The sequence below is a fragment of the Muntiacus reevesi genome, chromosome 5, assembly GCF_963930625.1.
Source record: "Muntiacus reevesi chromosome 5, mMunRee1.1, whole genome shotgun sequence".
NCBI lineage: Eukaryota > Metazoa > Chordata > Mammalia > Artiodactyla > Cervidae > Muntiacus > Muntiacus reevesi.
Window position 1 is genome coordinate 39,286,607 of NC_089253.1, and position 27,278 is coordinate 39,313,884.

The following is a 27,278-nucleotide window of genomic DNA, read 5'->3' on the forward strand; positions in this document are numbered from 1 at the left end:
CTGTTATCCATAGTGGCTGTACTAGTTTGCATTCCCATCAACAGTGTAAGAGGGTTCCCTTTTCTCCACACCCTCTCCAGCATTTATTGCTTGTAGACTTTTGGATAGCAGCCATCCTGACTGGCATGTAATGGTACCTCATTGTGGTTTTGATTTGCATTTCTCTGATGATGAGTGATGTTGAGCATCTTTTCATGTGTTTGTTAGTCATCTGTATGTCTTCTTTGGAGAAATGTCTGTTTAGTTCTTTGGCCCATTTTTTGATTGGGTCATTTATTTTTCTGGAATTGAGCTTCAGAAGTTGCCTGTATATTTTTGAGATTACTCCTTTGTCTGTTGCTTTGTTTGCTATTATTTTCTCCCAATCTGAGGGCTGTCTTTTCACCTTGCTTATAGTTTCCTTTGTTGTGCAAAAGCTTTTAAGTTTCATTAGGTCCCATTTGTTTAGTTTTGCTTTTATTTCCAGTATTCTGGGAGGTGGGTCATAGAGGATCCTGCTGTGATTTATGTCGGGGAGTGTTTTGCCTATGTTCTCCTCTAGGAGTTTTATAGTTTCTGGTCTTACATTTAGATCTTTAATCCATTTTGAGTTTATTTTTGTGTATGGTGTTAGAAAGTGTTCTAGTTTCATTGTTTTACAAGTGGTTGACCAGTTTTCCCAGCACCACTTGTTAAAGAGGTTGTCTTTTTTCCATTGTATATCCTTGCTTCATTTGTCAAAGATAAGGTGTCCATAGGTTTGTGAATTTATCTCTGGGCTTTCTATTCTGTTCCATTGATCTATATTTCTGTCTTTGTGCCAGTACCATACTGTCTTGATGATTGTGGCTTTGTAGTATAGTCTGAAGTCAGGCAGGTTGATTCCTCCAGTTCCATTCTTCTTTCTCAAGATTACTTTGGCTATTCGAGGTTTTTTGTATTTCCATACAAATTGTGAAATTATTTGTTCTAGTTCTGTCCATCATTTCTTAAATGACAACTTAAAAACAATAATCAGAAAGAGGATATGATCTGAAAATAAAGAGCAGTTTTTTAAAAGAAGAATTCTAGATTAAATAGGAACTTTAACATGTCTCATTCTTTTCTCATTTTACTGCATCCAAATATGAGCTTTGTCTTGAATCAATGTTTGAGAACCACTTGTTAAGTCATGTGCATGCATGCTAAGTTGCTTAAGTCGTGTCTGACTCTGTGTGATGCTATGGACTGCAGCCCGCCAGGCTTCTCTGTCCATGGGATCCTCCAGGCAAGTATACTGGAGTGGGTCACAGTGCTCTCCTCCAGGGGATCTTCCCAACCCAGGGATTGAACCCGTGTCTAACCTGCATCGGCAGGTGGGTCCTACCACTAGAGCCACCTGGGAAGCCTCTTGTTAAATCCATTTTCCTCGCTGTGAGGTGAGGGAACCAAGACCAGGAGAGAAGGGGTGTGGCCAAGGTCATCCAGAGAGGGACGGCAGAGCAGACCAAAGGTCCTCTTTGTGATAGATCCATCTGAAGCAAGACTGTGAAGATCTATTATTCCCCCTGGAGAAGAGGAAAAAATCAGGAAGTGGTTCATGATAATATCCTCTCCCTGAACTCAAAGCTTGACCTGCTGTGAATTCCACATTTATTATAGGATGGAGGTGACCTTAGGACTGAATCAGTTACTATTACTGAGTGAGATCTCCAAACTGTAGTGGTTTAAAACATAGTCATTTATTTGACTCATGAGTTTGTGGGTTCTTCTAATCTGATTTCTGCCTGGCTTGCTCACGTGTATATGGTCAACTGCAGGGTCAGCTGGCAGACCTGTTGGTCTAACGGGAGGTTCCTCAGCTGGTTTGGTTCACTTCTGCTCCTATGGCCTCTCATTCTTAAAGGAAGCAAGCTAGCTGGGCTGCCAGATATCAGCAAGAGAGGAAAGTCCTATGCATGAGTACCTTTCAAACTTTTGCTTGTGTCATGATTGGTAGTATCTTCTTCACCAAAACAAGTCACAGCCAAGGGGTGGATTCAAGCCAATTCTTGATGGGAAGACCATGTCTCATTACAAGAGCATAGATGCAAAGGGGGGGTAGTGTAAGAGTTTATGGTCATTCTTCGTCTACCACAGTGTCTTAGCTTGTGTGGACTGCTGTAACAAAATACCGTAGACGGCATCATTTAAATTTTATTTGTTTTTTTCTTTTGTGTCTTGTGGGATCTTATTTCCCTGACCAGGGATTGAACCTGGGCCCCCTGCCATGGAGGCATAGAGTCCTAACTACTGGATTACCAGGGAATTCCCTGGAAGGGGTCATTTAGATAACAGAAATTTATTTCTCCAAGTTCTGGGGGCTGGGAAGTCCAAGGACAAGGCGCTAAGAGATTTGGCGTCTGACAAGAGTTAGTTCTTGTCTTGTTGACAGCGGTGTCCTCCTTGGGGGCTCACATGGCCTTTCCTCTGTGTGTGCACGTAGAGAGGGAGATTCTTGCCTGGGAAATCCTATGGGACATGCAGGCTACAGTCTGTGTGTGTGTGTGTGTGTGTGTGTGTGTGTGTGTGTGTTAGTTACTCAGTCGTGTCTGACTCTGCAACCCCATAGACTGTAGTCCTTCAGGCTCCTCTGTCCATGGGATTCTTCAGGCATGAAAAGAAAACTGGAGTGGGTTGCTATTTCCTTCTCCAGGGGATCTTCCCAACCCAGGGATTGAACCTGGGTCTCCCACATTGCAGGCAGATTCTTTACCATCTGAGCCACCAGGGAAGTCAAAGAATCCTGGAGTGGGTAGCCTATTGCTTCTCCAGGGGATCTTCCCAACACAGGAATTGAACTGGGGTCTCCTGCATTGCAGGTGGATTCTTTACCAGCTGAGCTATCAGGGAAGTGTGTGTGTGTGTGTGTGTGTGTGTGTGTGTGTGTGTGTGTGTGTGTGTGTGTGTTTAGTTGTGTCCAATTCTTTGCTATCTCATGGACTATTGCCCCCCAGGCTCCTCTGTCCAGGGGACTTGCAAGTCCATGGGGTTGCAAAAGAATCAGACATGACTTAGCAACTAAACAACAACAACTATATATATATATATATATATTCCATGGACAGAGAAGCCTGGAGGCCTACAGTCTATGGGGTCACAAAGAGTCAGACACGACTGAGCAACTAACACACACACACACACACACACACACACACACACGGAGACTGTAGCCTGCATGTCCCATAGGATTTCCCAGGCAAGAATCTCCCTCTCTACGTGCACACACAGAGGAAAGGCCATGTGAGCCCCCAAGGAGGACGCCGCTGTCAACAACTATATATATATATTATATGCATAAATATATTCCTTTGCATACTCTTTTCCATTATGGTTTATCCCATTATATTGAATATGATTCCCTGTACTATACAGCAGGACGTATTCACGCATTCTGTATACAATAGTTTGTACCTGCTAATCCCAAACTCCCAGTCCAGCCCTCCCCCCCTTGGCAACCACAAGTCTGCTCTCTACGTCTGTGAGTCTATTTCTGTCTCGTAGATAAGTTCATTTGTGTCATATTTTAGATTCCACATGTAAGTGATATCATATGGAGTTTGTCGTTTTCTTTCTGACTTACTTCCCTTCGTGTGATAACCTCTGTACGATTATCATCTGTAGAAGCTTATTCTCCTACAGTATTGGAGGCCAGGAGTATGAAATCGAAATGTTGGCAGGGCCACACCGCCTCCGGAGGCCGTACGGGAAGACGCGTGCTTTGCCTCTTTCAGCTTTTGGAGGCTCCTGGCGTTCTTTCCCTTGTGGCTGCCTCACTCTAATTGCTGCTTCCTCCTCGCCTGTCAGTGGAATTTCCCTCCCTCTCACTCTTTTAAGGACACTTGCCATTGAATTTAGGACCCACCTGGATAACCCAGATAAGCCCTCCCTCTCAAAATCCTTAACTTAATCACACCTTTAGTCGTATAAAGTAATATTTGCTCTTTTAAAACATATGGTTTCTGGTCTTTTTAAAAATGTGTTTGTGTCATTTCCGGCTGCGCTGCATCTCTGTTGCGGCGTGTGGACTTTCTCTGTTTGTGGAGAGTGTGGGCTGCTCTCTGGTCGCAGCGCATGGGCTCCTCGTGGTGGTGGTTCCTCTTGTTGCAGCTTGCGGATTGTAGGGCGTGCCAGCTTCAGTAGTTGTGGTGGGACAGGGAAGCCTGGCATGCTTCAGTTCATGGGGTCACAGAGAGCTGGACATGACTGAGTGACTGAGGATACATGCATGTGTATAAATGGTTCATTTTGCTGTACACCCGAAGCTAACACAACACTGTAAATCAACTACACTCTAATAAAAACTTGAAATAAATAAACATGTGTTTTAAGTCATGACATTGGGGGTAAGTTTGTTACAAAGAGCCTGTCAAACTTCTCTGTCCATGGGATTCTCCAGGTAAGAATAATGGAGTGGGTAACCATTCCCTTTTCCAGGTGATCTTCCCAATCGAGGGGTCAAACCTGAATCTTCACCATCTGAGCCAATCTTTACCATCTGAGCTCGTACATACACATATATCCATTCTTTGTAAGATTCTTTTCCCAAATAAGCCATTACAGAATATGACATGGAGTTCCCTCTGCTATATAGTAGGTCCTTATTAGATAAAGTGTTATCTATTTAATGTATAGTAGTGGGTGTATGTCAACCCCAATATCCCAATTTATCCTTCCCACACTTACCCTCTAGGAACCTCTACAAACTTATATAAGTCTATTTCTGCCTTTTAGATAAATTCATTTACCACCCTCCTTATTTTTAAGATTCCACATGTAAGTCATATCATCTGATATTTGTCTTTCTCTATCTGACTTGTTTCACTCAGTATGACAGTCTCTAGTTCCATCCATATTGCTGCAAACGGCATGATTTCATTATTTTTTATGGCTGAGTAATATTCTGTTGTGTATGTGTACCACATCTTCTTTATCCATTCCTCTGCTGATGGACATTTAGGTTGCCTCCATGTCCTGGCTGTTATAAATAGTGCTGCATGGACCTTTTCGAATTATGATTAAAACACCTATTTATTAGCTCACAGTTTCTGTGGGTCAGGATTCTGGCTTAACTGGGTGCCTCTGACTTGAGGTGTCTTATGCTAAGGCTCGGGTCTCATCTGAAGGCTCTACTGGCAGAAGGGAATCTGATTCCACGTGGTTGTTGTCAAGCCTCTGTCCCACGATAGACTCTGCACACAGTGCCGTCACAGCATGGAAACTGGCTTCTTCCACAGTGAGTGAAGCCACAGTCCTTTCTAACCTAATCTTGGAAGAGGTAGCTTACCACTTTTACTGTTTCACTTTTTTATTTACTGATTTTATTGATTTGTTATTTATAATTTAGTAAAATCAATACATAATTTTATTTACTTATTTATTTATTCTTGGCTTCACTGGGTCTTCACTGCTGCGTGGGCTTTTCTTTAACTGTGGCAAATGGGGGCTACTCTTTAGCTGTAGAGCGTGGGCTTCTCTGTTTTCAGAACACAGGCTCTAGAGTGTTTGGGCTTCAGTAGTTGTGGCATGTAGGTTCAGTAGCTGCAGCTCCTTGGCTCTTGGCTCCGAGCTCCTTGGCTCAATAGTTGTGGCACGTGGGCTTAGCTGCTCTGAGGCATGTGGGATCTTCCCAGACCAGGGATCGAACCCATGTCCCCTGCATTGGCAGGGGGGATTCTTTACCACTGAGTCATCAGGGAAGTCCCTACTGTTTTTTTATTTGTCAGAAGCAAGTCAATAAGTGCAGCCCACACTTAAGAGGGAGGATTGTAGTAACAGAAGTGAAAAATCATTGACGGCATCTTAGGGGCTGTCTACCATAGTCTCCAAGTTGAATGCATAAGACACAGAGAAAATCTAATTACCTTTACAATTAAAAGTGGATTTATTTGCTAATTTACGATAATAAACCCAAACATCTTAAAACTAATGTTTATGCTCCCAAGTTACTAATTAGACTGACATCAAGTGCCTCAGCAGGGTTTTCAGTTAGATGGCATTATCCCCTCCTCCCTTTGTTTTTCTAGATGAAATAGGGCTTGGAGAAGTTAAAACATTTCTTAAGTAAATACAGACAGTAAGCTAACATTAAAACCAAGTCTACACAGTTCCACACCTTCAGTTCAGTTCAGTTCAGTTGCTCAGGCGTGTCTCACTCTGCAACCTGGTGAACTGCAGCACGCCAGGCTTCCCAGTCCATCACCAGCTCCTGGAGCTTGCTCAAACTCATATCCATCGAGTTGGTGATGCAATCCACCATCTCATCTGTTGTCTTCCCCTTCTCCTGCCTTCAATCTTTACCAGCATCAGGGTCTTTCCCAATGAGTCAGTTCTTTGCATCAGGTGGCAGAAGTATTGAAGGGAAGCCCAGAAAAGTGAAAGTTGCTCAGTCATTTCCGACTCTTTGCAACCTCATGGATGATACAGTCCATGGAATTCTCCAGGTCAGAATACTGGAGTGGGTAGCCTTTCCCTTCTCCAGGGGATCTTCCCACATCAGGTATCCAACCCAGGTCTCCCTCATTGCAGGCAGATTCTTTACCAGCTGAGCCACAAGGGAAGCCCATTCCACACCCTAAATGTGCCCGTTCCTTTGGGCCATGAGGCTTCCTGAGGGGAGAGCAGATGGTATGAGGGACTGGTAACCAGGAAGGGTTAACTTTGAATTCATACTGGATCTGCTTCTCTGACTTTATCGCTTATCTCGCCACTTTTGATATTGTAGGAATACATAACGGCGTGCCTCAGGGAGACAGGGGGACCCTACCCACCAGTGAAGTGTTGTAGGGAAGGGAAACTAACACACCCCCTGCCTGAGGCTTGCCTCTCTAAGAGATATTTACAAGAATTAAATGGTCTTTTTGTTTCTTCACCTCTCCCCATCTCTGATCCATAAAGGAACCTGGCATTCAGACCCAGACAAGATGGTTATTTTGAGGCACTAGCCTGCCATCTTCTCTGTCAGTTGGCTCCTAATAAAGCCCCTTTCTAGTCCCAACACCTCATCTAGGATCTATCAGCCTATCATGTGGTGAGGAGCTTGGACTCGGTAATAGGCCCTGATCTGCTGGGCAAACGGAAGCCCTCAGCTTCTCCCCCCAGGGCTGCTGTGACAAATTATCACAAACTGTGGCTTGAAACAACAGTGACTAAGAATCCGTCTGCCAATGCAGGGGACCTGAGTTCGACCCCTGGTCTGGGAAGATTCGAAGAGGGTACATTGGGAATGATGGGACCACCGGTCTGAAATGAGAATTATGAACATAATTGTAAATCCTGGATTTTTTTTTGCCCCTCTTCTCAACTCCCCCTCCTGCACCTAATCCACCTGCAATCCTGTGGGCTTTGCCTCCACAGTGCAGACCAAACTTCTCTCGCCCTTCACTGCCTCCTTCCTAAACCAAGTCACCTCTCATCGGTTCCTCTCACTGGGACCTCTGCAGTAATTATCTAGCTGGTCTTCCTGCTTCTATTCTTGTCCTCTGCAATCCATTTTCCACTGAGAAGCTAGAGTGGTGTTTTAGAAACCTGAAACCAAACTCATGCCCTGCGTTAGAACTCTCCCTTCACGTCCGCCAGCACTCACTTCCCCCAGCATTCGACGTCCTACACAACCTGGACCCTGTTTACATTGGCCTGGCACCACTCATATTCATTTATTTCTTACTTGTTATCATCTGTTCCTTCCCCGGTCCCCACCCCCTTCTTTTCCCATTAGAATGCAAACCTCTGGGATTTCCCTGGTGGTCCAGTGGTTAAGACTCCGCCCTTCCAATGCAGGGGCTTCCCTTGTGGCTCAGCTGGTAAAGAATCTGCCTGCAATGTGGGAGACCTGGGTTTGATCCCTGGGTTGAGATGATCCCCTGGAGAAGGGAAAGGCTATCCACTCCAGTATTCTGGCCTGGAGAATTCCATGGACTCTATAGTCCATGGGCTTGCAAAGAGACATGACTGAGCAACTTTCACTTTCATTTCCAATGCAGGAGGTATGAGTTCCATCCCTGGTTGGGAAACTAAGGTTTCACATGCCGTGATTGTAACTGATTGATTGAAAGTTGCTCAGTAGTGTCTGACTCTTTGCGAGCCTGAGTTCTCCAGGCCAGATAACTGGAGTGGGTAGCCATTCCCTTCTCCAGGGGATCTTCCCAACCCAGAGATTGAACCCAGGTCTCCCACACGGCAGGCGGATTCTTTACCAGCTGAGCCACAAGGAAGTCCAAGAATACTGGAGTGGGTAGCCTTTCCCTTCTCCAGAGAATCCTCCTGACCCAGGAATCAAACCAGGTCTCCTGCATTGCGGGCAGATTCTTTACCAACTGAGCCATCAAGGAAATCAACTTCCTGTGGGCATGGCCAAAAAATAAAAATAAATAAAATAACAACAACAAGAAGAAATAACAATGTTTTTCAAAAAAAGAGCACAAATCTTTGAGAGCAAAGATCTTGCTTGCTTTGGTCACAAGAGACAGACTCTGCCTGGCGCTCTGTGGGTGCTCCATCCATCTGCGTACAATGCAGGTGGTGTAATCAGAAATTTAGGTGAGGAATTATGGTTATTCTGCACTCCAATGACATAGACTTTCAGTCTTTTTCACTAAAGGTGTGGTCAGAGCCTGCAGCCAGGTGGTAGAGGGAATAATCAGGATTTCTCCTCTCCTAGGTTCTGAGAATACTCCTGTTTGTATATTGTTCTTGTTCCACACTGACCCCTGGAGCTCCAGTGGCCCTTTCGACACCCTGCCTCCAGCCTAGTTAGGAAAGTGACTCAGTGATTATGTCACATACAGCTAGAGGCCAGAGGAGCGCAGTGTTAAGAGTTTTGGATGGGAAGTGACATGAAGTGAAGTTGCTCAGTCGTGTCCGACTCTTTGTGACCCCATGGACTGTAGCCTACAAGGCTCCTCTGTCCATGGAATTTTCCAGGCAAGAGTACTGGAGTGGGTTGCCATTTCTTCCTCTATTGGATGGGAAGACAGCTTTTAAAATTGTGACTCTTCCCTTCCAGGCGGGTAGAATGCAGTCAGGAGAGGGAATCATTTTGGATCATGATGTGAAGACAATGTCCTAGGTGGTGGAAGAGCAAGTTGGGACCACTAGCAATATAACACATATAATAATGATGATTAAGAACTTAGGTTTTTAGACTCACAGACATAGAGAAGAGACTTGTGGTTGCCAGCGGGAGTGGGAGGTGGGTGAGGATGGACTGGGAGTTTGGGATTAGCAGATGCAAACTATTGGATGCGTGTGTGCTGTGTCTGATTCTTTGCTCCCCTATGGACTGTAGCCTGCCAGCCTCGTCTGTCCATGGGATTATCCTGGCAGGAATACTGGAGTGGATTGCCATTTCCTCCTCCGTGGGATCTTCCTGACCCAGGGATCAAACTTGCACCTCCTGGGTCTCCTGCCATTGGCAGGTGGATCCTTTACCACTGAGCCACCTTGGAAGCCCAAACAATTGTACATACAGAATGGTAAGCAACAAGGTCCTACTGTATAGCACAGGAAACTGTATTCAGTATCCTGTTATACACCATCATGGAAAAGAACATGGGGAAGGATGCATATGTGTGTATAACCGAATCACTTTGCTGTACGGCAGAAACTAACACAATACTGTAAATCAACTATACATCAATAAAATAAACAAAAAGCAGCTCAGATTTTTGTTTGCTGTTTTTGGAAGTTAGGCTTGTTGTTATTCAGTCACTCAGTTGTGTCCGACTCTTCATGACCCCATGGACTGCAGCACGCCAGGCTTCCCTGTCCTTCACTATCTCCCGGAGTTTTCTCAGACTCATGTCCATTGAGTTGGTGATGCCATTGACCATCTCATCTTTTGTCATCCCCTTCTCCTCATGTCCTCAATCTTTCCCTGAACATAGGCTGCCTGGGTTCAAAAGTGAAGGGAAAGGGCAGATCTCTTTAAAGATAACCTAGAGGTGGTGCACATGGCTTCTTTCTTTTAAAATTTATTTTTTATAAAAATAAAATACATGGCCAGGAGTGTGACTGCTAGATCATATGACAATTCTATATCTAGTTTTCTGAGGAACCTCAACACTACTTTCCACAGTGGCTGCACCACTGTAGACATTCCCACCTACGGTGTAGGAGGGTTCCCTTTTCTCTATACCCTCTCCCGAATTTATCTGTAGAGTTTTTAATGATGGCCATCCTGACCAGCATGAGGTGGTGTGTCTTTGTAGTTTCAATCTGCTTTTCTCTAATAATTAGCATTGGAGAAGACTGTTGAGAGTCTCTTGAACTGCAAGGAGATCCAACCAGTCTATCCTAAAGGAGATCGGTCCTGGGTGTTCATTGGAAGGACTGATGCTGAAACTCCAATACTTTGGCCACCTCATGCGAAGAATTGACTCATTGGAAAAGACCCTGATGCTGGGAGGGATTGGGGGCAGGAGAAGGGGACGACAGAGGATGAGATGACTGGATGGCATCACTGGCTCGATGGGCATGAGTTTGAGTGAACTCTGGGAGTTGGTGTTGGACAGGGAGGCCTGGCATGCTGCGATTCATGGGGTCATAAAGAATTGGACATGACTGAGCAACTGAACTGAACTGAACTGAATAATTAGCAATGTTGAGCATCTATTCTTGTGTACACATTACTTCTCACATCCCATTGTCTAGAAAACACTGCTGCTAAGGATTTCATATGGCTACATGTCTCTGCCAGAGAGAATGTGAAATGCAGCCTTTCTTCCGGGAGGCCAAGATTCTGTATTACAGGAAAAATGGATATTGGGGGTTAACTGGCAGTTTTGATTACAAATCCTCAAACCAGCTGAGGCTAAATAATTTGGATTATAGATGGACTGCTTTTTAGTTGGAGAGGGGGACTTCCAAGGTGATTCGGGTCTAAGTCACTGGTCATTAGGCTTAGCATCCTTTTTTGTTTGTAGTTTCACTTTATTTGTTGCATTGAAAAGATTTTCAGATATTACAGCCGGGATCTGACCCTAGTGATGTTCTTTTAGAACGCACTTTGGCTGGTGTCCTGTACTTATGATTACGCAGAACTGGTTTCTTAACATTATTAAAGATGTTGGTTTGCCATCTGCTGTGCTCTGCTTAGTCACTCAGTCGTGTCTGACTGTGACCCCATGTACTGTAGTCGGCCAGGCTCCTCTGTCTTTGGAGATTCTCCAGGCAAGAATATTGGAGTGGGTTGCCTCCAGGGGATCTTCCCAACCCAGGGATCAAACCCAGGTCTCCCACATTGCAGGCGGATTCTTTACCATCTAAGCCCCCAGGGAAACCCATGGTTTGCTCTATTAGCATCTTACTCTATTTAGGAGGCCATACAGAGGTTTTCCCTCCTAAGAGTCTGAATTAGTCAGCTGCTTTTTCTTGTTTTTCAGTCACTCAATCTTGTCTTTCTTTCCACATTTGACTGATTCAGTACTTTGGAACATGCTGTTGATCTCCAACCCTTGTGTTGGCCATTTAATGTGATCACTGTATGATTTTTTGATTGGGGAATTAATCCATTTGCATACAGAGCAGTTATTCATAGTTGAAGACTTACGAATGCCATCCTATTCTCACTTTTTTAGTCTCTTGTTCCTTTCCTCCTCTCTACTTTCTTTTGTGAATTGATGATTTTCCATAGTGGCAAGCTTTGATATCCTTCTCCTTATCTTTTGTGAATCTACTGTAGTATTTTCTTTATGTCACTCCAGGGCTTAGGGCTTCCCTGGTGGCTCAGCAGTAGAGAATCTGCCTGCAATGCAGGAGCCGCAGGTTCATTCCCTGGGTCGGGAAGATACTCTGGAGGAGAAAATGGCAACCCACTCCAGTATTCTTGCCTGGAGAATCCCATGGACAGAGGAGCCTGGGGGGCTACAGTTCATAGGGCTGCAAAGAGATGGACATAACTGAAGCAACTTAGCACACAGCACACACCATAGGGCTTATATTAAACTACTTATAGATACACAGTCTGCTTCGTGATGATAGAAACTCAACTTTGATTGCATACAAAAAACTATCCTTTTACTCCTGTATTATGTGCTTGATATCACAATTTACTCTTTTGTCATCATTAATGTATCACTGTAAGTATTATTATTTTTAATACTTTTGTCTTTTGCCTTTAAATCTGAATTAAGTGGTTAACACATCAACATATTACAGCATTAAAGTATTCGGAATTGGACTATATACTTACCCACACCAGCGTGTTGAATATTTTCATTTTTGGGGGGAGGGGTTCATGTCACCAGTTAATGTCCTTTCACCTCAGCTGGAAGAACTTCATTCAGCATTTCTTGTAAGACAGGTTTGTGGTGATGAACTCTTCCAGCTTTATTTCTTCTGGGATAGTCTTCAGTCCCTTTAAAAAACTCTTGCTCCTTGGAAGGAAAGCTATGACAAACTTTGGGAGATTGGAGGACAGAGGGGAGGACAGAAGATCCTGCTGTGCTTCAGTTCACGGGGTCGCAAAGAGTTGGATACGACTTAGCGACTGAACAACAACAACAGTTATATATGATTTTCCATAGTGGCAAGCTTTGATATAGTACAACACAGAGAATATAGCCAGTATTTTATAATAACTGCAAAGGGAATATAAGCTTTAAAAACCGTGAGTCACTATGTTTACATATGAAACTTATATAATGTTGTGTATAACTATACCTCAATTTTAAAATTTTTATTCGTTTTTGCTTTTGGCTGTGCTGGTTTTCAATGCTGCACAAAGACTTTCTCTATTTGGGGTGAGTGGGGAGTGGGGGCTGCTTTCCAGTTGCGGTGCATGGGCTTCTCACTGAATGGGGAGTGGAAATGGCTCTTCAGTTGTGATATTCGGGCTTCTCATTGCAGTGGCTTCTCTTGTTATGGAGCAAGGGCTGTAGCGCTCAGGCTCAGTAGTCGTGGCTCAGGGGCTTAGTTTCTTTGAGGGACATGGGATCTTAGTCCTCAGACCAGGAATTGAACCTGTGTCCCCTACATGGGCAGACAAATTCTTAACCACTGGACCACCAAGGAAGTCCCATATACCTCAACTTGTAAAATAAATAAATGATAAATAAAAATAAAATTTAAAAAAGGGGATGCAGATCCTACTAGCTGCATTTCAGACTTCATCGGGATATGTACCCACAAGCTGCAGGGAATGAGTCACCTATAGATTCCCCTAGCTGGTCCACAGGAACCCTCATGCACTTTGCTCCTTAACTACACACTTCTCATCCTGTGACTGATTCCCTGTGTGTGCTCCTGACAGCAGAGGCAGAGCAAGCTCTGGCAAACATTTAGTGAGCATGCCCAGAAAGCCAGCCCAAATTTTCAGACCAGAGAGAGACCACAAACTTGAGCTTTAGTGTCACCTATGGGAAAGCAAGATGGAGGCTGTCAGCAGGATGTATGGCAGGATAAAGAGAAGGCTTACCAGCTTAAGAACTCTTCTCTTATGAGAGAACAAGAAGCGTGGATCAGGTGCATCAAAAGAAGGTCTGAGAAAGCCTCAGAATCACTAGCAGGGCTGGCAGAAAGTATTTCTCTCCCAAAGGTAGATAGTAAACACTGAAGGATGTGACTTCAAATGCAAATACAGAACTACAAGAGTTCAAGAAACATTAAAAGTCAAATAAACATAACACCATCATCAAAATACCACTATAATTTTATAGTTACCAACCCCAAAGATATAAAGATCTGCAATTTAGCCAAAAAGAATTCTAAATAGCTTTTTATTAAGAAGTCAATCAGCTATAAGAAAACACGTAAGGACAATTGATTAAAATCGGGAAAATCACCCACAAACAAAATGAGAAGCTTAAAAATGAGACGGAAATCACACACACACACACACACACACACACACACACACACACACACACACACACAGAACCATACAGACTCTGAGGCTGGGGAATACAATGAATGAAATTAAAAATGCCATAAAGGGTACCGACAGAAGACTGCATCAGGCAGAAGGAAGGATCTGTGGGCAAGAAGACAGGAACTTTGAAATTACCCAGTCAGAGGAGAACAAAGGGAAAAGAATGAAAAAGAGTTAAGAAAACTTACATGATCTATGGGATACCTTCACAAGAAACAATTTGACAATTACTGGTGTTCCAGAAGGAGATTAGAGGAAAACAGGGGAAGATAGCTTACTTAATCAAATAATGGCTGATAGCTTCCCAAATCTGAGGAAAGATTTGGATATCCAAGTTCATGAACTCAAAAGTTACTAAACAATCTCAATGCAAAGAGATCCTTTATAAGACACTTTGCAATAAAACTGCCAAAAAAAAAAAAAAAAACTGCCAAAAATAAAAAACAGTGACTCTCAAAAGCAGCAACAGAAAAGAAGCCTGCAAATTACAAGGGAAACCCAATGTGTGATGAGTGAATATCTGAGCAGAAACCCTATATGCCAGGAGACAGAGTGATAATATATTCAGTTCAGTCACTCAGTCGTGTCTGACTCTTTGTGACACCATGAACCACAGCACGCCAGGCTTCCCTGTCCATCACCAACTCCCAGAGACCACCCAAACCCATGTCCATCGAGTTGGTGATGCCATCCAACCATCTCATCCTCTGTCGTCTCCTTCTCCTGCCCTCAATCTTTCCCAGCATCAGAGTCTTTTCCAATGAGTCAGCTCTTTGAATCAGGTGGCCAAAATATTGGAGTTTCAGCTTCAACATCAGTCCTTCCAATGAACACCCAGGACTGATCTCCTTTAGGATGTACTGGTTGGATCTCCTTGCAGTCCAAGGGACTCTCAAGAGTCTTTGCCAACACCACTGTTCAAAAGCATCAATTCTTCGGCGCTCAGTTTTCTCTATAGTCCAACTCTCACATCCATACATGACCACTGGAAAAACCATAGCCTTGACTAGACAGACATTTGTTGGCAAAGTAATGTCTCTGCTTTTTAATATGCTGTCTAGGTTGGTCATAACTTTCTTTCCAAGGAGTATTCAGAGCCCTGAAATAAAAATACTGCCAACCAAGAATAGTCTACCTGGCACAGTTACCCAATAGGACTGAAGAACTGTTCAGTCACTAAGTTGTGTCTGACTCTTTGCAATCCCACCGACAGCAGCAAGTCAGGCTCCTCTGTCCTCCACTATCTCTCAGAGTTTGCTCAAACTTATGTCCATTGAGTCAGTGATGCCGTCCAACCATCTCATCCTGTCACCCCCTTCTCTTTTTGCTTTCAATCTTTCCTAGCATCAGGTCTTCTCCAGTGAGTGAGCTCTTTGCATCAGGTGGCCAAGGTAGTGGAGCTTAAGCTTCATCAACAGTCCTTCCAATGAATATTCAGGGTTGATTTCCTTTAGAATTGGCTGGTTTGATTCCTTGCAGTCTAAGGGACTCTCAAGAGTCTTCTCCAGCACCACAATTCAAAAGCCTCAGCTCTTCGGCACTTAGTCTTCTTTATAGACAGTACTAAATACACAGACACACACACACACATTGCAATGAATTTACTGAGGAATTCTGAATAAGTTCAGTAGATTATATTGGTATCGATATCTCAGTTGTGACATTATATTATAGTTTTTCAAATATTACTATTTGAAGAAATTGGATGAAACCTATGCAGTTTCTCCTTATATTATGTCTAGGTACTGCATTTGAATTTCCATCCCAATTCCAAAGAAGGGTAGTGCTAAAGAATGTTCAAACTATCGGACAACTGCATTCACTTCCCATGCTAGAAAGGTTATGCTCAAATCCTTCATGTTAGACTTCAGCCAGTACTTGAATTGAGAACTTTCAGATTTACAAGCTGGGTTTAGAAAAGGCATAGGAACCACAGATTGAATTGCCAACATCTGTTGGATCATCGAGAAAGCAATGGAATTTCAGAAAAACATCTACTTCTGTTTCATTGATTATACAAAAGCCTTTGACTGTGTGGGTCACAACAAACTGTGTAAAATTCTTCAAGAGATGGGACTACCAGGTCACCTTACCTGCCTTCTGAGAAACCTGTATGTGGGTCAAAAAGCAACAGTTCAAACCTTACCTGGAACAACTGACTGGTTCAAAATTGGGAAAGGAGTACGATAAGGCTGTATATTGTCACCCTGTTTATTTAAGTTTATGCAGAGTACATCATGCGAAATGCTGGGCTGGTTGAGTTAAAAGCTGCAATCAAGATTGCTGGGGGAAATATCTACAACCTCAGATATGCAGATGATACCACTCTTCTGGCAGAAAGTGAAGAGGAACTAAAGAACCTCTTGATGAGGGTGAAAGAGGAGAGTGAAAAAGTTGGCTTAAAACTCAACATTAAAAAAGAACAAACAAGATTATGGCATCCAGTCCCATCATCACCTCATGGCAAATAGAAGGGAGAAAAGTGGAAGCAGTGACAGATTTTCTATTCTTGTGCTCCAGAATCACTGTGGATGGTGACTGCAGCCATGAAATTAGAAGACACTTGCTTCTTAGGAGAAAGGCTATGACAAACCTAGAAAGCATATTAAAAAGCAAAGACATCACTTTTCTGACAAGGATCCATATAGTCAAAGCTATTGTCTTTCTGTAGTCATGTATGGATGGGAGAGTTGCACCATAAAGAAGGCTGAACACCAAAGAACTGATGCTTTCGAACTGTGGTGCTAGAGAAGACTCTTGAGAGTCCCTTGGACTCAAGGAGATCAAATAAGTCAATCCTAAGGAAAGTCAACCCTGAATACTCATTGGAAGGACTGATGCTGAAGCTGAAGCTCCAATACCTTGGCCACCTGATATGAAGAGCTGACTCACTGGAAAAGACTGAAGCTGGGAAAGATTGAAAGCAAAAGGGCAAGAGGGTGGCAGAAGAGATGGTTGGATGACATCACTGATTCAATGGACATGAACCTGGGCAAACTCTGGGAGATGGTGAGGGACAGGGGGACCTGGCGGGCTGCAGTTCATGGGTCACAAGGAATTGGACATGACTTGGTGACTAAACAAAACAACAACAGCTGCATATGAATCTGAAATAATCTCACTGAGCATTTCAGTTAAAAATATAAAGGATTAGAAAGTTACGGCATGCAAGCTGCAAGTATAAGAAACCTGGAATAGCTATTATAATGTGAGTATGAAGTATGAATATTGAGGAGATTTAGCAGGCTTCCCTGATGGCTCAGATGGTAAAGAATCTGTTTGTAATGGGGGAGACCCAGGTTTGATCCCTGGGTCAGGAAGATCCCCTGGAGAATGGAATGGGTACCCACTCCAGTAATCTTGCCTAGAGAATTCAATGGACAGAGGAGACTGGTAGGCTACAGTCCATGGGGTTGCAAAGAATCAGACACGACTGAGTGAGTACCACAAACATACACGCCAAGTATAAAGAGGCCAAATTCATAATGATAAATAATGAAGATTCTGATTGCTCGCACTTAAAAGATCCTCTAATATATTCTGTAAATGAGTAAAGGAATCTAAGAAAATGGATCCTGATAGAGCTTACAGTTGCCTTTCTCTTGTATATATATTTCAAGGAATCTAATATTATTATGAATTCTTTGTATGATTTAAACTGTAGCACAATATTGGTTACCAAAAGGTAGCATTTGCACACACATTCTCCTTTGCTTTAATTAAAAGCAAAGGATTACATTTTTACAAATGATTTTAACCTAAATCCAGTACTATACAAGAAGTACTTGCTTTCTCTTCTTCCCAGAGGAAAAAAAAATCACAGAGCATTTCATTTCTGTGTCTCTCAAATTCCATCTTCTGGAAATGATTGAAAGCTGTGTAGGAGGCTTATTTTACAGTATTTAGAGACCATGTACATGCCAAAGTCCAATGCTGGGTTTAGAGTCAAGGTGCTGAGGATAAGCTTGTTCAAAGAGTAAACCTTTAAACAGAGTTCACTGGAAACCGAAGTATTTTTGGTAAATTATTTTCTCTATGACTTTACTAAAAAAAAAATAATGCTTTGTGATTTGAGAAGGACTGGGGAAACTGTTTCCACTTCTCTATTGCAGTAGTGAGGGGATGGTACCCATTTATGAGAAACTGTTGTGAGATTATATAGGCTCAGTGTGAATTCATGAAAGAAAATTTTTTCTTCCATTGAACTTATAACCTTAAAGTCATTGTGCATTGTCTTGAGGATTACCTGTCCAGAATGGCCTTTGAGGAGCTTCTGGATAAAGTTGGTGGCCTGGGGAAATTCCAGATGCTTCAGATGACTTTAATTCTCCCTTCTCTCATGGTAGTAGTCTGTCACTCACTGTTGGAGAACTTCACTGCAGCCGTTCCTGGTCATCGCTGCTGGATCCACATTCTTGATAATGCCACTGTCTCTGGTAATGTCACTGGGATCCTCAGCCCTGATGTCCTCCTGAGAATCTCCATTCCACTGGACTCAAACTTCAAGCCAGAGAAATGTCGTCGCTTCCTCCACCCCCAGTGGCAGCTCCTTCACCTGAATGGGACCTTCCCCAACATGACTGACCTGGACACGGAGCCCTGTGTGGACGGCTGGGTGTTTGACCACAGCTTGTTCTCCTTCACCATCGTGACTGAGGTAAGGCCCCATTTGCCTCTTGTCGCTATATGTTCTGGGTGTTTCAGTCAGTTCAGTTCAGTCGCTCAGTCATGTCCGACTCTTTGCGACCCCATGAACTGTAGGACGCCAGGCCTCCCTGTCCATCACCAACTGCTGGAGTCCAACCTGGGTGTTTTAGAAAAAAAAAAGTCTGGGTGTTTAGAAAAACATAAAATAAGTGAAAGGTTGTTGCTGAACCACGAAAGATGCCGGGGTTCTTGGCCTCTGGAGAAGAACTCAATCCAGGGCCAGAGATGAGGCTCGATTGCTCAGAGCTTTTGTGTAATAAAGTTTTTTTAAAGTATAAAGGAGATAGAGAAAGCTTCTGACATAGACATCAGAAGGGGACAGAAAGAATACCCACCTGCTAGTCTTTAGTTGGATGTTATATAGTTACTAGCAGTCTGTTAATGAAAGAAAGAAAATGTCTCAAAACTCAGAGAATGGCACCAGGCCCCTCACCCACAAGATGCATTTTGAGATAATCTTGGCACCAGGTGAGTCCTCCTGGGCCATAAAATGATTGACTTGAATCTTGGAGAAAGGCAGATTAGATTATACAAAAAGTTTCGTTTACATAGATTAGGAGAATAATGTCTGAGTATAACATTGGTTTGAGTATAACATACTGGTTTGTCAAGTCTGAGCCTAAATCTGAGCTTTTAGGGGGAACCAACCGGAAGATAGAGTCCAGGGTAAATGCATAGTACGTTAACATAGCTTAAGACAAACATTTCCATAAGAAAAATGCATTGGTTAGCTCAAGATTTGAGAAAAGTTAAGTTCAGGTGGAACCATGTGTTATTATGGCAACAGTATTTTAAGAGAAACATTTTTTTAAATTTGTTTAGAGAAGGGGAAAAATATATCACTAGTTTGTTTCCTCCTGCCACTTAAGAGAGAGATTAAAAAAAATGTCTGACACTTGCAGCCTATTTCCTCCGTTTGGAGACCCCTGGCCTTCCTGCCTGTTACCCTATCATAAGCATGGCTCAAATTTTCAGTTACTGAGTAGATAGTAACTCTCCTTTAATCTTTCAGCAAATGGTGATTGTTTATCTTTTTAACTGCCAAGCACTTACATTCCAATGGACACCGATGAAATCAACCATCTAGACGTGAATTTTAGTACCGAAGAGCTTTAAACCAAGTGTGAAGATAGATGATCAGACAAGGAAGTACCTGATACAATGTGTGAAAAATTATTCTTAGTAACTTGATCTCAGCCTAGTTGCAAATTGGAAACATTTGCATTAAATGAAAAAAAAAAACTTCATGTCCTGGCTACTTGTTAGGGAAACAAATCGGAGTGTATTTCACTCTAAGTGTAAAATTCAGGCATCAGTATATTAAACCTGCCCCCTGCTCCCCCACCAACCTTAATCCTTACTATGTGTGGCAAGGTTTGAGAACCATTGAGGTATGCTGTGCTAAGTGAATAGAAAGATTGATCTTGATTTAATCTAGAAGATTTAGTTGAAGATTTCCAGAGAAAACCGTGCTTAAGTGACATGAATGATATAGATGAGTAAATGTGGTAAAGGAAACCAGAGTGTGTTCACTGAGGGCTAACAGAGAGGATGATTACTGAGGGATTATAAGATTCTGTTGAACTCCTCAGGGTTTCCCAGGTGGTGCAGTGGTAAAGAATCCGCCTGCCAATGCAGAAGATGCAAGAGATGCAGGTTCAATCCCTGGGTCAGGAAGATCCCCTTGAGTAGGAAATGGCAAACCCACTCCAGTATTCTTGCCTGGAAAATTCCCCCAGAGGAGCCTGGCTGGCTATAGTCCATGGGGTTGCTCAGTCCATGACTGAGCATGCAAGCATGTGAAGCTCCTCTTCTGGCTGATTTCCTTCTCTTCCAGTGGGACCTAGTATGTGACCATCAGTCACAGAAATCCGTGGTTCAATCCCTATTCATGGCTGGAATGCTGGTGGGAAGCTTCATTTATGGCCATCTCTCAGACAGGTGAGTTTCTCCAGATCACTGCTGCCCACAGTTTATGATTGCTTCATAAAGAAAATTTCTTGAATTCCCCGCATATCCAATTTACACTGTGCTGGGTTGCCTTGGTTCCCAGGGAGCTATAGATGGAAATTTAGAATAAGCTCATTGTGATGATGTCATTTTGTTGCCACAGAGCTCTATGTACTGGATACAGAAATGTCATCTCCACAAGATCTGGGGGATATTTCAGGACAGTATTTAGAGGGGAGGTTTTGCAATACTTCATGTAGAAATATGAGGAAAAGTTACTTATGGGAAGGAGGAAGAAGTTGCTTCAAGACAGGAATTTCAGCCTATTTCAAGACACAGCTATAGAGAACAGCATTGCCAGCCTTCGCCGTGGCTTCTGTGTTAAGTTCCTGCTGGAATCAGCGAGCCAAAAGCTTGTGGGTTCCCACCTTGATTGTTGTGCCTCACATGCACGTGTGTGTGCTAAGTTGCTTCAGTAGTGTCTGACTCCGTGTGACCCTGTGGACTGTAGCCCACCAGGCTCCTCTGCCCATGGGATTCTCCAGGCAAGAATACTGAAGTGGGTTTGCCATTTCCTTCTCTAGGGGATTTTCCCAGCCCAGGGATCGCAGTGGTGTCTCTTAAGCCTCCTGCACTGGCGGGCAGGTTCCTAGGTGCCACCTGGGAAGTCATGCATTGCATGCCTCACGTGTCTCACTGTAATTAGAAGGCATTTCTATAAAACCTGCATGCTTAGTGAAGTGGCCCTGAGTTGCATCAAGAAATAATTGTGGCTATAATTTGGCCATTTGATCTTGTGAAAAGACTCTTTAGAGGTAATACTTGAAGTCCTATAAGGAAATTAATCTATGGATCTCAAGTGTCATAATTTCTGGTATGAGCGTTTTGGCTTATCCTGTGCCCAGCACTGTCCATCCTGAAGTAAGTGACAACCATGGCAGCCAGATACTCAAGTCTTTCATAGGTGAAATGGGAGACTCCTAAGTAACCTTTATCCCCTACCTATAAGCCTAACGTATTTAACCTTCCAGGTGAAAATTGTGAATGCTGAATATATCACCCTGAGTGTAATTTGCAAACTATATCAGAGTCAGACTGTTCATGTTGACCAGTCTATGACTGAACCCTTTATAATAATTCATGTTAAAATGCTAATTGATCAGTTTAGATGCACACAGGGTAATAGATTTTTTTCAGTTTCTGTGAGGAAATGGGATTATGACAGATGTCGAGAATAGAAAATTTGGTGAAGAAAAGGGGGACTCATAGCTAACCTAAAGATTTTGAGCTAAACATAGGCAAAAAACTTCTTATAGCTAAGAAGAAGTACTATAGATTGACATAATCCCCAATTCTTTATTTTGCTTTCACTGACTGTGCTTTTGTGGCCAAGGTCAATGTCCAGAATACTTCTTCATAGCAAAGCAAATGATCAACAAAAGGAAATTGAAATCTACAGAATGGGAAAAATACTTGCAAGCCTCATATCTGATAGATTTAATATCTGAAACATACAGAAGACTGCTGCAACTGATAGAAAAAAACTCACAAATAACCTACTCAAAAATGGCAAAGGAATTCAGTAGGTATTCTTCCATAGAAGACATGGAGATTGTTAACAGGAATATGAAAATGTGCTTAATTTCACTAATTATCAAGGAAATGCAAATCAAAACCATAATGAGATATACCTTCATGCCAGTTTGGGTAGCTATTATTTTGAAAAGTCACTGTTAAGACTGATGTCAGGGAGTTTTTTCCTAGGATTTTTATTATTTTTTTCCATTTATTTTTATTAGTTGGAGGCTAATTACTTTACAATATTGTAGTGGTTTTTGCCATACATTGACATGAATCAGCCATGGATTTACATGCGTTCCCCATCCCGATCCCCCCTCCCGCCTCCCTCCCCATCCCATCCCTCTGGGTCTTTCCAGTGCACCAGCCCTTCAGGCATCCAACCTGGGCTGGTGGTCTGTTTCACCCTTGAGAGTATACTTGTTTCAATGCTATTCTCTCAGATCATCCCACTCTCGCCTTCTCCCACAGAGTCCAAAAGTCTGTTCTCTACATCTGTGTCTCTTTTTCTGTTTTGCATATAGGGTTATCGTTACCATCTTTCTAAATTCCATATATATGCGTCAGTATACTGTATTGGTGTTTATCTTTCTGGCTTACTTCACTCTGTATAATGGGCTCCAGTTTCATCCATCTCACTAGAACTGATTCAAATGAATTCTTTTTAATGACTGAATAATATTCCATTGTGTATATGTACCACACAGCAAACATTATCCTCAATGGTGAAAAATTGAAACCATTTCCCCTAAAAATCAGGAATAAGACATGGGTGCCCACTCTCACCACTACTATTCAACATAGTTTTGGAAGTTTTGGCTACAGCATCAGAGCAGAAAAAGAAATAAAAGGAATCCAGACAGGAAAAGAAGAAGTGAAACTTTCCTAGGATTTTTAGTGTTTCAGGGCTAATATATAAGTCTTTAACCCATTTTGAGTGAATTTTTTTGAATATTGTCAGTAGAGTGCAAATTTGTACTCCTGCATGTCATCATTTCATTTTTCCAACATTATTATTGAAAAATTATATTGCCCCCTCTTTAATATTATTGGTTTATTTATCAAATAATACATATCAAGGGTTAATTTCTTGAATCTTGGTTCTTTCTGTTGGTTTATGTGTCTTTTTTTTAATGTTGGTGCCATACCATTTTGATCCCTATTGTTTTGTAGCATAGTTTGAAAGCAGAAAGTAAGATGTTTCTAGATTAGTTCTCTGTCAGGATTGACGTTGCTTTTGGGGGTCATTTGTGATTTCATATAGATTTTAGGATCATTTTTTTCTATTTCTGTGGAAAATGTCATTGGAATTTTAATAGGGATGGCATAATTATAGATGGGGCTTCCCTTGTAGCTCAGTTGGTAAAGAATCTGCCTGCAGTGCAGGAGACCCAGTTTCGATTCCTGGATTGGAATCCCAGAGAAAGAAATGGCAATCCACTCTGGTATTCTTGCCTGGAGAATCCCATGGACAGAGGAGCTTGGAGAGCTGCAGTTGGTGGGGTCGCAAGAATCAGACATAACTTTGTGACTAAACCACCACCAACCAATATATAGATGACTTTGCGTAGTATGTGCATTTTGACAATACTAATTTTCCAGCCCATGATTATGGGTTATTTTTCCATTTATTTGTATCTTCTTCAAGTTCTTTCATCAAAGTCTTGTTTTCAGTGTTCAGATTTATATCATCTCCTTGGTTAAGTTTATTGTTGTTGTTCAGTTGCTCAGTCATGAGTCAGTCATGTCTGACTCTTTGTGACCCAATGGACTGCAGCACACCAGGCTTCCCTGTCCATCACCAACTCCCAGAGCTTGCTCAAGCTCATGTCCATTGAGTCAGTGATGCCATCCAACCATCTCATCCTCTCTCATCCCCTTGTCCTCCTGTCTTCAATCTTTCCCAGCATCAGGGTCTTTTCCAATGAGCCAGCTCTTTGCATCAGGAGGCCAAATTAATGTATGACTATATCTACTTGTTTTAAGGGCTTCCAAGATGACTCAGCAGTAAAGAATCCGCCTTCCAATGCAGGAGACGCAGGAGAGGCGGGTTCAGTCCCTGGGTTGGGAAGATCCCCTGGAGCAGGAAATGGCAACCCACTCCTGGGAAAAATTACACTTGATCTTAGCCAAAAGGCTGAGAAGCGATTCCTGGGAAAAATTTTTACCTGGGAAATTCCATGGACAGAGGAGCCAGGTGGGCTACAGTCCATGGGGTTGCAACGAGTTGGACACGACTAAGTGGGCACAGACTCACACTTGTTTTAAACTGGTAGTCGTTTACGTTCAGACACATTCTAAAAGTTCTGCCTTTAAAAACCCCCCTCATCCACGTTTTGTACTTTTGATGTTGTATTTTAAATCTTCATGTTTATGCTCTGTTTTTTTCTGTCTATAGTAGCTGTTACAGTTTCTTTTCATCTTGTAATCTATGTACTGGCTTATTTAAGCAGTAAATCATCAGTCCTTAATGTGTATTTGCCTTTTCCAATGGGCTTTTACCCTCTGCCACCCCCACTCTGTTGTAGAAGAGCTCCACAGGGCTGCTGTGGCCTGTGAGGACTCTCAGCAGGTATTGGGTGGTTAGCTGTCAGGAGCAGCTGCTGTCAGGGATCTGGGAGGTTTCTGAGGTGTCGCCTGAGTAAGTGTCAATAACGGCTGCTCCACCCCAACCAGGCTCTGCCCTGGGACCAGCTTGCCTCTGTGTCCCACGGTCAAGTCTTTCTCCTGGTTGTGGGTACCCCGGATCTGGTGCAGGGCTGTGGCGTGGGTTGAGTGGGGTGGGAGAGTTCCCTCAGAGCTGGGATGTGCAGCAAGGCAGCAGCAGGAAGCCTGGCAGCCTCTAGGGAAGCTCTCTCTACGCCCTGCTGTGGAGGCTAGCACACACACATGTGCTCCCCACAAGCTGAGTCCAGGCTCCCCACAGCCCTTCAGTTATTCCCAGCAGTCCAAGGAGATCAAACCAGTCAATCCTAAAGGAAATCAACCCTGAATACTCTTTGGAAGGACTGATGCTGAATCTGAAGCTCCAATCCCTTGCCCACTTGATGCGAAGGGCTGACTCATTGGAAAAGACCCTGATGCTGCGAAAGATTGAAGACAGGAGGAGAAGGGGGCGGCAGAGGATGAGATGATTGCATGGCATTACCAGCTCAACAGGCATGAGTTTGAGCAAACTCCGGGGGATAGTGACGGACAGGGAAGCCTGGCAAGCTGCAGTCCACGGGGTCACAAGGAGTCGGACATGATTGAGAGGCTGAACAACAACAAGTCCTCCTACCAGCCACGGGGCATTGTTTCCTCATATGCCCCAGGACTGGGACGCCCAATCTGTGGCCTGACCTGCTCTGTCCCCAGGGTAGCTGTCCTCCTATGTCATCTCCCTTTTCCTCTGAGTCCTCTCCCAGGAGTGCAAGTCTGGACCTGATTGTGTTTCTTTCCTTCCTACCTGATTACATGTGTATCTTACATCCTTGGTTTACATAAGTCATTCTGCCACTTTCCAGTTAGTTTCAGTGAGAATTTTTCCATATATAGATTTTTTTTTTTAATTAAAAATTTTTTTGGTTGCATTGTGTCTTCATTGCTGCATGTGGGCTTTCTCTAGTTGCGGCCAGTGGGGGCTAACTCTTTATTGTGGTGCTCGGGCTTCTCATTGCAGTGACTTCTCTTGTTGCAGAGCACAGGCTCTAGGCCCATGGGCTTCAGTAGCTGTGGCACATGAGCTTAATTGCTCCATGACATGTGGAATCTTCCCGGACTAGGGATTGAACCCATGTCCCCTGCATTGACAGGTGGATTCTTATCCACTGCACCAGCAAGGAAGTCCTGTAGATGTATTTGATGTGTTAATGGGGAAGGTAAACTCCATATGTTTTTACTGCCTCATCCAGATCTTTTCCCAGGGTTGTGGTGGTCTTATATTCTGTTCTCCCCTGGAGAAGGGAATGGCTACCCACTTCAGTATTCCTGCCTGGAGAATTCCATGAACAGAGGAGCCTCATGGGCTACAGTCCGTGGAGTTGCAAAGAGGCTAAGAGTGACTAACATTTTAACTTCATATTCTGTTCTAGATAAAGCACATTGCTTGAGGCTTATAAAGTCACATTCAACAAAGACTGACCCTTAGATAAACCTTCAACAACTTTGAGTATTGTTCCATTGATCTTCTGCATCAGTTTAACCTTGCCTATCTGGTCCTAGAGACCCAAGTACGCTTTTAGCTTTCTTGTGTTCTAGACACTGTACAGACTCTCTACCATGCTAAATACATATGTTAGTACAATGGGAGCTTATAGTATATTACAGTTTCCAACACTGTAATTTCTTTTATATGATACATCACTTGGTGTCAAAGTCCAAGTGATTAGAGGATGAAGTTTTGGTATTCTTAGTGTATATTGCAGACAAGGAGTGCTACTTTGAGGAGATCTCCATTGCTGATTTAGCGTTTGCGTTTTCAAGCTTTCAGGTACGAAGAATCACTTGGAATCTAGAAAGACAGTACTGACGAACCTATTTGCAGGGTAGCAATGGAGACACAGACATAGAGAATGGACTGTGGACACAGAGGAGGAAGGAACGGGTGGGACGAATTGAGAGCAGCATGAAAACACATATATTATCAGACATAAAATAGAGAACCAGTGGGAATTTACTGTGTGACACAACGAACTCAACCCACTGCTCTGTGACAACCTAGAGGGGTGGGATGGGGTGGGAGATGGGAGGGAGTTGCAAGAGGGAGGGGACATATGTATGACTGTGGCTGATTCATGCTGACGCATGGCAGAAACCAGCATAGTACTGTAAAGCAATGATCTCCCAATAAGCGATGTAAAAAATTAGTAAAATAAAAAGCCAAATCATAAAAAAGGATAAAACCATTACGAACATTAAAAAAAATTCTCTAAATTTCAGAGTAGGCTTTGTTTTTTATCACAGGTTGCTATTGCCCTCACAATCTAATCTGCCTCTCTGTTTCTTAGGTTTGGGCGCAAGTTGATCCTCAGGTGCTGTTTGCTCCAGCTCGCCATCTCGGGGACCTGTGCAGCCTTTGCCCCCACCTTCCTCATTTACTGCTCCCTACGCTTCTGGTCAGGCTGTTCTGCTGTGGCTGTCGTGTCAAATAACAGTATGCTCAGTAAGTCGACAGTTTTAGTCTTCTGCAAGTCCAGAA

At 43.1% G+C, this 27,278-nt stretch overlaps 1 protein-coding gene across 4 annotated transcripts in view; it reads left to right on the plus strand.

Annotated features, from left to right (window-relative positions):
- The window catches only part of LOC136169658 (solute carrier family 22 member 10-like), a 61,408-nt gene that overhangs the window by 22,629 nt on the left and 11,501 nt on the right, over positions 1 to 27,278 (plus strand). For 2 of the 4 annotated variants that reach the window (XM_065937562.1, XM_065937563.1), the window contains exons 3-5: positions 18,211 to 18,521; positions 20,409 to 20,512; positions 27,088 to 27,242. In XM_065937562.1, the coding sequence (XP_065793634.1) occupies positions 18,211 to 18,521; positions 20,409 to 20,512; positions 27,088 to 27,242 (570 nt within the window). Of the gene's footprint in view, positions 1 to 17,953; positions 18,522 to 20,408; positions 20,513 to 27,087; positions 27,243 to 27,278 lie in introns of those variants that run through there. The other 2 variants (XM_065937564.1, XM_065937561.1) reach the window with 2 other exon arrangements.